The sequence below is a fragment of the Pterocles gutturalis genome, unplaced genomic scaffold (assembly GCF_000699245.1).
Source record: "Pterocles gutturalis isolate BGI_N339 unplaced genomic scaffold, ASM69924v1 scaffold15508, whole genome shotgun sequence".
Lineage (NCBI taxonomy): Eukaryota > Metazoa > Chordata > Aves > Pterocliformes > Pteroclidae > Pterocles > Pterocles gutturalis.
The window spans coordinates 4,600-16,643 of record NW_010120800.1 but is presented as its reverse complement, the minus strand read 5'-3'; the positions used below and the strand labels follow the sequence as shown (position 1 = coordinate 16,643).

Sequence of the window (12,044 nt, the reverse complement as noted above, 5' to 3'; positions counted from 1 at the left end):
GGGAAAGAGGTGCACACTAGTAGTGCACCAAGTAGAGGAAAGACTGCAGGGTGAATATTTTAAACAATCTGTAGATGAACACTTACAACTAAAGTGGAGGAAAGCTTGAACTGGAGTTTGTTCTTGGATTGCAGAAACTATCAACCCCAAAACCCAAATCCGTGGGAAACAAGACTACTTTAGTTCCATTATTTGCAAAGCTACTTCTGTCACTTAATGCTCAGTCTTTAAAATACATGGTAAAACTACCAAGACCATACTTTATTAATAGGGCTGCACGTAGAGAATAATTAATGTGAGGGTCTCTCTCATGCTATTTCAGAGAATTAACGGCTCTGGTTGCTTCTCTTTAGGCATAGGTAAGTGCCTGGTGTAAGTCGGCTGCATTAGACCAGTTGTAAGTTGCTTTGACATCTACCAGAAAGCTCCGGAATAAGTTGCTGGTGTAACACTATACTTACCTAGTTAGGGGAAACTACTATCCTTGTTACCTTGGGGTTGTAATACTTAGACATAGAAGGCCTATAGCCAAACTGCTTTTCATCCTAACTTTTGATTCATATGCTAAAGCTTCAGCACCAGAAAATTACTAATAGAACTGTGGAGAAATAGTCTATAACTAGGATATCATTCTTCTCATGTTCTTCAAAAATTTCTCTTGAACTTGGCAAGCAGATTTGAAGTTTTACCTGCAAGTTCTGAGGCTTCTGTGCTGCTGAATCTAGGGCACTGGAGGATGTAATACTTAAGTGCTTGTGTAATGAAACTTCATTAATACTTAGATATTACCATTTATTAGAATTAGTTAGCAGTGTGATCACCTGGATGCATGTGTTCCATTCATTGTAGGTGACTAAATTTAACCTAACAAAGTGAGTTAGCCAACCAAGTATATGCACTCTGTGGCAGACTGGAAAAATCTCTTAAGTGCATAGGTATGATTATATACATTATTCCTAAAAACCACTTTTTTGAAAAATCATTTAGTGCTTGTGCTTAGGAAAACTTTCTTTGTTACAGCCTTCTAAGCTGTCTTAACTATTTCTAATGAGAGCTGGATGGGAAAGAAGAATCTAGAGCTTGAAAGTGTTCAAATATTTCTTAAAAATCTAAATTTTGTTTTCTGCCACAAACTTCACCCATGAAAGATCTGTCATTTGTAAAGTACCTTTCTTCCTTGACTTGAATCTGGAAGATCTGGGTCTAAATTCTGGTCTGAGTAAAGGTCTTGAATCACTCTGGGGAGCCTGTTTTCAAACTTCTTTATTGTGATTTCCTTTTCAGTAGGCACTTGACTATCTTCCAGATGAGCATCCCAGCTATTGGGTTATTTTAGTTTTGGCAAGGGTGAAGGGATCCAGAATTCTGGAGTAATAGATTTGTTGTAACAGATGCCATTTTAAATGTCTTGGCTTTTGATAATGTTTATTTGGAAAATCCTCACTTAGTTTGTCTGCAGACTTGAATGAAAATGTTTACCTGTATTGTATACCTTAATTACTTCTGAAACTTTTTGTACACCTGGTAAATGAGTACAATGGCAAGCATTTCAATAAAAACAAACATCTTGTGCATTTGCTGTTGAATAAATACCTTGTCTTTTCAATTTAGAGGGCTGCTAGAGAAGAAATACTTGCCAATGGAGGAAGTCTGTCACATCACCATGGAGGTAATGTTCTCAATCTAATCTCTTGAATACTCCTAAATATTTATGAGTACATAAAATACTTTGTAACAGAACTTTGAAAAATATTTCACAGGCATTAACTGAAATTAGGGGTAGTGTGGAAAGCAGGAATTTCCTGGCATTCTTTCTAGAAACTTCTCACCTGTTTGCCAGACTTTGAGGGGAAGCATCCCTAGACCTGATTTGCTTGATGTCAAGTCACACAATGTGGTGTACTTATGAGCACCAGCTTCAGACCTTTGATAGGAAGTCTACAGGCTGTCTGAGAACCTGAAAATATCGTTAAGTTTGTCTTAAGCAACTTCTGAACCTTGTGCAGAGGTATATTCAGTTACAAAGACCTTAAGTACGAGTTTCAATTTTAAGACATTTAGTGTCCCTTGTGGCTAGGTGAATGCTGTCAGCCCTAGTTCCAGAGCACTTGGCTAGCAGGTCGAGGGAGGTGATTCTGCCCCTCTACTTTGCTTTTGTGAGGCCCCACCTGGAGTACTGTGTTCAGATCTGGGCCCCCCAAGGCAAGAAGGACATTGAGCTGTTGGGAGTGGGTCTAGAGGAGGGCCATGAAGATGGTCAGAGGGCTGGGGCACCTCCCCTATGAGGACAGGCTGAGAGAGTTGGGGTTGTTCAGCCTGGAGAAGAGAAGGCTCCTGTGGGACCTTATAGCCCCCTTTCAGGTACTGTAAGGATGGTGCAGAAGAGATGAGAAGGGACTTGTTACAAGGTTATGCAGGGACAGGATGAGAGGTAATGGATTTAAATTGGAAGAGGGCAGATTTAGGCTAGATATTAGGAAGAAATTCTTTACTGTGAGGGCGGTGAGACACTGGAACAGGTTGCCCAGAGAAGCTGTGGATGTCCCATCCCTGGAAGTCTTCAAAGCCAGGCTGGATGGGGCTTTGAGCAACCTGGTCTAGTGGGAGGTCTCCCTGCTTATGGAAGGGGGGTTGTAACTTGATGATCTTTAAGGTCCCTTCCAACCCAAACCATTCTGTATGATTCTATCTGCATAAAAGAGCTAGTGACTTTAAACTGGGCTGTTTTGCAGTCTACCATTTGTTGCATAATTGATGTTATGTAAGTATTGATGGTATTAGCTTGCTGTCTGCTAAATTTTGGTTATTCAGTTTCCTCTTTTGCAGTTTGGGAATTACTTGTCCTGAGTCACTAGCCTCTTTGCAAGCTATTTTGAGCTTTAATATTAACTTTAAGAGCCAGTGTCATGCATAAGTGATACTTCATATACCTCATGCTTTACATATGGGTTTCCCAAATGTTCAGATAGGCTAATTTGATTCCATATGTCCTATATAATGCTGTAAACTTGGATGTCAGGAAGACTTGTTGTGAAGTCAGTTTGATTTGTGTAACTAGCTTCTTTAAACTGGTTAACACATTTCTTCTCTCTACTCTCTTGGGTCATTGTCTAGCCACAGAAATAAGAGCAGAGAGGAAGAAGTCTAATGGTTTAAAACTAGATAAAAAAAATGTGTAACTCTAAGAAAGCTCTGTGTGAAGAAAGCACAACTCCTGCCCTTCAGTTTTAAAACATGTTGGTGACTTCCTGGACTTGAAACTTTTAGCTAGGGCTGTTTTCAGGCATCTAGCTTTGTGATAGAAACCGAAATGGACTCTGCTTTATCAGTATCAGGATATTGAAAGATGTGTAGGTGATGATAACATGAGTGGCAACAGTTTCAGTATTTTTCTGTTTAATATGCTCTTATTGTCCTCTGATTAAATCTTTTAATATGGTGGTATAGTGGACAGATGAATTCTTGCACATGGGATGTGGAATTACCCCCATGATGTACTATTGTGCTCTCCCCTGCTGTGGCAGCTGTATTTTACTGTGACTAGCATTTCATCCATTAACTGGCATGCAGCTGGAGCTTGTCACATGTTTGGATGCATTTGCCCTCACCATATGAAACCTTGCTTACAGCATATGTTGAACAAGAAAAAAAAAAGTGTAGCATTTTCAAACCCTTGCACACTTGGACTTTGACTCCACAGATTTGGAAAATGTGGCTTCTGTTAGACTAATGTTCCTGTTGTATGTATGGCTGCCTCTTATACTGATAAATATTTTCTGTTTTGAGTGGGGTTTTTTTTGTTTGGCAGTTCATTGTGTATAATATTCAAGATCCATTTTTTCCAGTGCTTAGTAGATGTGCTGCTGAGACTTAGCCTAATAGTATCGGTTCTATTTACTGACCTTCAGGCCTTGTCACTCTTAGCACTGCTAAGACCGGTCTGTTGTGTGGGGTAAAATAAAATACTCGTGCAATTTCTTTGAGTATTTGTCTTGTAATTGTGATTAATAACAGTTGTTTTCACTATCTGGAAGCAGGCTGGTTTGTCTGCCTACAATCACACTGTGATAAATGGAGCTATTTTAACTCTGGTTTTGTGTATCAAAGAAAACAGATGTAGTCTGGGACTTGAGGCTATAGGAAATACAGAGCCTGCTTAAGTCAATCTTCATACATTCCTTGAGTGAAGAAGTGGTCATATATGACAGGTCAAGATTCATAAAGCTCTAAATTATTTTCCATCTGGGAAAGTACTAACTGCAGGTAGACACATAGCTAGAGTCTGAAGTGAGAACTGATATCATGATACTTTTAATTTTATGAAGAGTAACTTCAGAAAGACTTTATTTTGGATTCTGTTTTAATCTCAGTATCTTCTCTCTTCCCCTCCCTCCAGGCTAATGAAAAATATTGTAACTTTTAGGCAAGACTCGCTAAAGGTAGCAAATAGTATGAGAAGATCCCCCAATGACTTTTGAGACTTAAAACTTGTAAGAAGCATAACTTTTATTTGTTAATGGATTGTATTAAAGGTCACACCTTGCAACATGTAAGAACAACAACATTCTAAGAAATTGCAGAAGTGTGTCAATACCAGCCTCGTGCAGCAAGAATCTCATGGACCCAAGAAGCTGTAGCAAAGCCAGACATATACATCTGTGTAATGATTTTTATCCTTTCAGTGTAACAATTACTTGTACTTTGAGGTGGAATGTGTGAATTTTTTTGTTTTTTAAGTCTGGATATCAGTTCTATGATACTGTAACTTAAATGACTGTCCTCTTAATTGAACTGTCATCTTGAAGTCTCTCTCACTCTTTGTTTTCAAATATTTAAATCTAATTGGTAAGTGTCAGGAATGGTTTTCCTACTTCAGTGTTAGTATTTAACACTTGATAATGTTTCTGGATTATGTAATGAACAGAATTTAAATTCAGGAAGAATCTGTGTTTCTACAAAAATACACCCAAAATACATAGTGGATCAGATAGGCAATTATGCAGTGGGAATTCAGCCATTCTCCAGTGCAGCAGAAATTGATCCTTATAGAGGAGGTTATCAGATTTTTTTTGATACTGGCAATCTTGTATAAATGTGGTAGGTCTTCCTCACTAAATTTGTTGTGAACAGTCTGCTGAAAAGCTTCTTAGTGGTTTTAAAGTAATTTTTAATGTGTCTTTGAAGTGGTTTCTTACACCTTTTTCCATTTTAACTAATGCTATAACATAATTTGTGATTTACTAAAAGTTTTGAAAGGTATTCAAGAACTGGATATCCCAGTTGTAGCATTCCTGATCTTCATTTCCTGAATGAGATTTTACAGTCTCTGTTATAGTTTTCACCTTGCCTTGACTGTGTCCTACACTTAGAAAGGGACAGTGTACATCTTTGAATGCAGGTTTGATCCTTCTGCTCTTCTGGCCAGTAAGTACCTTTAGATTTGAGAGTTGTAAATAAAGGTTGCTAAAACCACGGTTATCTTCTAGAAACTCAGCATTTAAAAAGCAGCATTAAGAATGACAATTTCACGTAGATACAGGTTTAAGTTTAGGTAAATGATTCTTCCAATCATTTAGGGCAAGCCTTAAAACTACTCATGATTTGTCACACCTTGCATTCTTGAATTCCTTTTTCCTAAAACACATGTGGTTTTGTATACATAATGTGCTGAGGAAGTATCAGTAGGTACAACTGATGCATAATGCAACTATAACCCCTTTGGGGTACAGCATCAGAAGGGAGCTCACTGGATTTGAGCCTGATCCCTTCTGTATTACCAAGCAAAGCACCCATGTAAAACTAAGGAGCAGTGTAAAATAAAAGTTAGTGATAGATTGTTTCCCTGGCAGGGAATGTTCTAACTAAAACTGGTTACTTAAGGAAACAATTATCTGCTTGTGGGTTTGAGGAAAATACCCCCATTTAGCCACTTAATATAATAGAACTAATTTTCTTCCACTTTCTAGACAGATTGAGTAGAATAAAGGTTAATATAACCCAGGCTCCACAGGTTTAGATATAGTATCAATTTCCTGGCGGTTTATGTAGGAAAACAAAAACAAACAAAAAAACCCCTAACAACCCCCCCTCAAACCTAAACAAAAAAACCCCAACAAACTCCCAGAAAACCCTATATGTTATTTGTATTCAATTGCATGTTTGTCACTGCAATTCGTTGCAATTCTTTGGCATCATTTAAGAGGCTGTGACAAAATCTGGAATTATAAAATTCCCTAATGGAGGGAGTTGAAGACATTATTTTCTCCTCTACGCAGGACAAGTATCTTCTTACTTTTAAGCACTGGAGGCTGATCATACTTTCATTTTAAAACTAGAGCTTGCTCTGCTGATTAGAGAGAGTTTAAACTGTGACATTAGTCAGATGCAGAGTAACCTTGTATGAGATAATATATTCATGCATTTGTATTTCCTTCTTGGTCATTGGAAGTCTTACTAGAATAGTCATCTTCAGTGGCTTTTCCACCAAATAAATGCAAAGGACTTTCTGATTCAACACAGAACTTGCAAGTACTTAACTTGTTTAGATATCAAGTGAAAATGTGCAAGATATTACAGTGATGATAAGTGTTCATTAAGTAGTAGCCTTCAGGTACACTGGTCCAATATGCTCCAGCACTACCACAGTATTAGATTAATGCTCTGACATTTCTCAGTATCGCAGAGTTCTCGCTGGAAGAATAATAACCCATTAAGCAATTTGTAAGAGCAGAAAGATGCTTTCTGCAGAGACAACCAGCTTCAGGAAGAGCATGCAACAGCTGGAAGAGGCCCATCCTCCTTATGACCTATTACTGCTTCTCCTTTTGCAGCGTGGTTGTTCTGCAGTAACTGCCTCTTATAGTTGAAGGGGCTGGAGCAGAGGAAGCCTAGGGCCATGTGCACTGCCACTAGAGCCTGCTTCCTCTGGGACCATGCACTGACATAAATCTGCTCTGCATGGGTGTAGAGTTATTCCTGGGATCCATCAGCTACACTAAAACTTCCTTACAAGACTGTTCATGTGTGCCCAAGTAATTCATATTCCAAAAGTGTGAAAACCAAGTGCTGCCTGCTGTTTGCTAGCTCCATCCTTAGCAGCCAGATCTTTTGCAGCCATCCAGATGCACTTTCAGAGATGAGCAAATGTAGCTTTTATGAGCCAGGAGAGCTGTACTCCCTTTTATCATCTTTGTGGCCAGCAGCTATATACTGTCTGTCTAATGCACTTCTCTTTGAAAAACCATGCCCGTGGGAAACTGTTGTCACTTTTGGCAGCAAATATAATGTCAGTGCATGTTTACATGGTTGTTTTTTTCAAAGGGTGGGTACTACAGCAGTAGCATAGAGTATGGTTCCACTTCACCAAAGTGTATTTTATTGCCTAGCAGATTAAAAGGGCATTGGAAGCATAAACAATTTTTCTAATGAAACCAGCTAAGATCTGGACCAGCATGTATCAGAACTGGGAGAAAGTTACTTATCCAGTTCACATGTTTTTCTTTCATACATGGGCTACAATGATGATAAAACTTGATAATACTGCAAAAATAAAATCGGTGTTGGACTGTCTTTGAGAGCGGCTACTGAGCAAGCTTCATGGCTTTCTGGTTTGAAGTACTTTGTGTGGAGTAGTGTCTGTCACGGTAGGGTGTTTGTACACTATGTAGTAGGCTGGGCTTCAGATTGAAGACTTCTGGCTATTCCACACACCTCAGGAACAGGGCAACTTGCTGCTTGTAAAACTTGAAAACTAATTCTGTCACATTTCATCTTGGGTAGTTAAGATACAAGATTAGGTGTCTTCTGAGGAGGAAGATGCAAGAAGGAAGGGCTATATTTGTTTCCAGTTGGAGCAACAAGGGTTGTGTGTGTAATGGTGTGTAGAGCTGAGTTGACAAGTGGTGACTTGTTAAGCTACTAAAAAGTTGATTATACAGTGTTATGCTGATTTGAGAACCTTATTACTAATGTTATGATATACCATATAGCATCAGGTGAATTTGATCTTGGTTGTTAATTGAGAAAAGTATACCAGGCTGAGAACCCATAAGTGGTAGATGCTTGGATAAAATCTGGTTCTGTGCACTGTCTCATGTCAGTTTTATATAAATGGTATCATCTAGGTCTGAAAATAAAAGGTCTACGTTCTCAAGGCTAGAAACAGAAAGGTGGTTTTCTCTAGCCCATGGTAAGATCAGGCTTAACTGAGACCCCTTATTGTTGGGCAGTTAAGGCTTCCTTGAGCCCAAAGCTGTTCTTTGGCTATGCTTAGAGTGGAGTTAAGCAACTTTGCCACTTGGAATGTTTTTTACATTTATGGCAACATCTTTTACTATTATGGCATTTTCTTCTCCTTTTCCCTTCTCATCCTTGAAGCTAATTGGATCATCCTGTAGAGGAGGAACAGAATACTTACAGGGCAGCACTAACCTGAAGTGAAACAAATACAAACATTGCTTTAGGTGGTGCTCTCATCTGCACAGAGCCTTTCTTTCACTTGGTCTATTTTCCATTTAATCAGATGGACCAGCTTAGAATTCTAAGAGCAAAATTGCCTCAGTGCTTTTTTAACTCTAATACGAAAACTTGAGTAGCTGAAAAAATCCATGTATCTCTTATTGACATGAACAGTAGGAGCAAGGGCTGAACCTACTGTTATCAAGGGGTTAAATCTTTTCATTGAACATGTTTGTGAAGGACTGCTGTTAACTGTAGTACAGTTTTTTTTCTTTCCAGTTCACTAATCAAATGTATGTTAGATTTATTATTGCAAAAGTATAAACCATAGAAAATTTGACAAGATAGATGTGTAAATTATCACTTTGACAGAACTAATGATGCACTCCAAGCACCTTCTGTTTTCCAGCACTTGGTGAGCGACTTCATTAAATATGCAATGACTGTTTGGTGCTGCTCAGACAGTAGTTCAGTTCCTTGTGGAATTGCATTATTACTGGAGGTGTAAAAGAGGCAGGCATGCTAGCTGTTGGGCATCCTGCTGTGATTCTAATGTGCTCCATCTTGTTGGAGCAGTTGTTTGCAGTCTTTTCAGGACAATTACATCCATAACCACAGGACACATTCACTGAAACTATATTACAGATAACAGTTGAGAATGGTAATGACTGTTCTTCAGCTGCTTGTGTAAGAGTCAGCGTGAGGGACTTGAGGTGATGGTCAAGCCACATCCATGATTCTTTTTTCCTAGTAGTAATATTAAAGTATCCCCTCATAAAATTCAACTACATCAACTTGTTCAGACAGTCAAATTGCAGTGATGGTATATTTACAGGTGGAGATTTTTTTATTGAGCTGGGCTGCAAAATATAACCACAGTTCTTACTAAATGACAAATTCTTTTGTCCTTCAGTTATGATCTTTGTTCTTGACATGTATGCTGCTAGTAGTTGCTTTCTAGCAAATTGCAAATTTCATCCTTTCTCACATTATTTGCTTTTTCAGTTGGCATTGTGACTAGCTGATATTCCTTAAGGTATAAACAAATATACTCTGTTCTCCAGAGGTGTCCCTGTAATTTATTATTCTGATGACAGTTTGATGGTTACCCTGAGAACAGGGCACAAAAGATGGTGTGAATTTAGCTTCAGATATTCTTAAAGCATCTGTCTAAAACCTTTACAATATGGCTTGGTGCTGACAAATGGATTGGGTTTCAGGCTGACAAGTTAAATGCTATAGTGTGTTTAATGAAAAAATGTCCTTTATTTTGAATGATCTGTTAAATCAGAGTTGATGACTTGGTTAATTAGTATGTGAACACTTGGCCATTTAACAGGACTATTGTGAGACTTTAGTAAAATGAGTTCTTAAATGGCTGGTGTTTCAGCTTTGCTTTGTATTTGGTATATGTTGTGAATAATCCTTTTTTACGTGGGGAATTAAGCTCTTGTTTAGTGGTATGAGCAATTACCAGCCCATGCAAATGTTTTTGAATTAAATAAGGCATTTTGTTGATTTAAAAGTAGACTTTAAGCCTTCTCCTTTAGAAAACATTTTTTTGCTATTTAAACTAGTACTGGTTTTGTTTGATTGTTGAGCTATGTTTTTACTTCAAAGCAATCAAGAGGTGCGGGGTTCTGCTTTTTTAGTCATCTCCTCTTAAATTTCCTACTTAAAATCAGTCTGGTGCCTTTTTAAAACTTACTACCAATTCTGCAATTTAATAGAACATGTGATTTCAGCCTAAGCTTCATCTAAATTTCATGGTTTCTAAAGGAAGTAGGCAGTGTGGAACACAGTCTTCCTCTGGGAGTATGCTGAGCTTAATGAGCTTGATAGTCTGGTGGGCTCAATAAATCAAATAAAGCAAAACATTTCTCATTTTTGAATAAAAACATTTATCACACAGTGTTTATTCATTCATGGTCACAAGATTGATTGGCTCGTAGAATCCTGCCATATACTGAAACACTTTGTTTTTGTTTTTCCAGTAGGCAAATTGCGGAAGCGCTGGATGAAGGAGAGCATCTCTGATGTTGGCCTGGGAATGCTCCGATCTGTTAAAGAATATGTGGACCCCAATAACATCTTTGGAAACAAAAATCTTTTATAAAGCCCTGCACAACATGATGTACTAAAACTTCATCAAAATTACTGTTGAAAATCCTCCGCTTTAATTGTATTGATATCCCAGTAATCAAATATAACATGGACTAAACTTTAAAAACTAGTAACTTACATTGATTTTTGCCACTCCCTTCCTCCTCCCCTCAATAAACTGTAAACATCACTGTTAATGTTTATGGATTTTTACTTACAATGTTCTTAAACTCTTAAACAACCTACTGGGCACAAAGTGTATTACCAACCAGGAAATGCAAATTTGGTTTTCCAAGTTTGGTTAGGCAACATAGCTGACAGTATTTTCAATGCTGGATACTGCCAGATGTTTCTTACTAAAGCATCCCCTGTAAGGAGAACAAAGACTGACAACAGTGTTTTCTACAGAAGCAGCTGCTCAACCCAGCCTCTTGCTAAAGGAAAGCTGCTAGGAGACAGAAGAGAGAACACCAAGGAGTACTTCACTGTGCTGAAGGATTAAGTATGTAACAGATTTGTAACCAGTGAATGCTTAAAGTACAAAGGTAGACTTTGATCAAAAGACACAATGTAGGTCAAACTACTTCTAAAAACTCAGTAGTCTCCCACAGTAGTACTATTGGAAAATCTTACACAATTGAGCTGTTCTGGTTTGTATTTGCATTGCTGGGATAATCTTAAATTAATTGTAGGTCAGTCTCTAAGTTTTGTACAATGGACATTTCTCACTGTATGTTGAAAACAGGTTTGTAACAAAACTTTGCCTTCGTCTGTACTTCAGTCCTAGTGTGTATGGTTTTTTGCTCCTGTTTTGTTTGTTTTGCAGAAATGCAAAATATCTTTTTCAGTAAAGAAAATGTTTTGGCTATTCAAATGAAACTGCCCAGCACTGTCTTTTGAAACAGTCTCAACAGTTTAATAAAACACTTAGGTGGACAACATACTGTCATCCTGAAAGTGAGGTTTCCCATTTTAGTTTTGTACAGTTTCCTGTGGCCTTTATGAATCATTTATTTACTTCACTAGTAGCCACAATTTTAATTGTCCATTTAACTTTAAGAAAATGAAATATTTTCTTGATCAGTGTCGTATGAGAGTAGGCATTTTACATTGATTGACGCTTGAATCTTGATCAGTAGAATAAACTAAAAGTATTTGTCAATACTCATGATCCATTTTTAAGGTGGGTTCTTTTCTTAAAGCAAATTATACAACTTTTTGATAATTAATGTGTATGATTGCATAGGATAGAAAAAATACAGGCTATCCTTTGAGGACACTGTCTCTCTAGCAAACTGCTTCACAGCTCTATATTGTCATTTTGGACACCTTTTGTATTGGCAGTGCCCTTAATGAGGAAGAAAAGATAAAATTGTGGTTTTGTTTTTTAAACTATTTTAGAATACTGTGTAATTAGCTCTCAGTTTGGGTAATATACCAAGAGTATAAAAAAATAATGCATATCAGACAACTTTGGACTAGTC

At 37.7% G+C, this 12,044-nt stretch overlaps 1 protein-coding gene across 1 annotated transcript in view; it reads left to right on the top strand.

The window, feature by feature from the left end:
* The window catches only part of AGPS (alkylglycerone phosphate synthase), a 45,101-nt gene extending 34,071 nt beyond the window's left edge, over positions 1-11,030 (top strand). Inside the window, exons 18-19 of the mRNA XM_010077030.1 lie at positions 1,612-1,669; positions 10,452-11,030. Of these exons, the coding sequence (XP_010075332.1) occupies positions 1,612-1,669; positions 10,452-10,573 (180 nt within the window). The 3' untranslated portion in view covers positions 10,574-11,030. The remainder of the gene's footprint in view (positions 1-1,611; positions 1,670-10,451) is intronic.
* Positions 11,031-12,044: the final 1,014 nt, after the last annotated feature.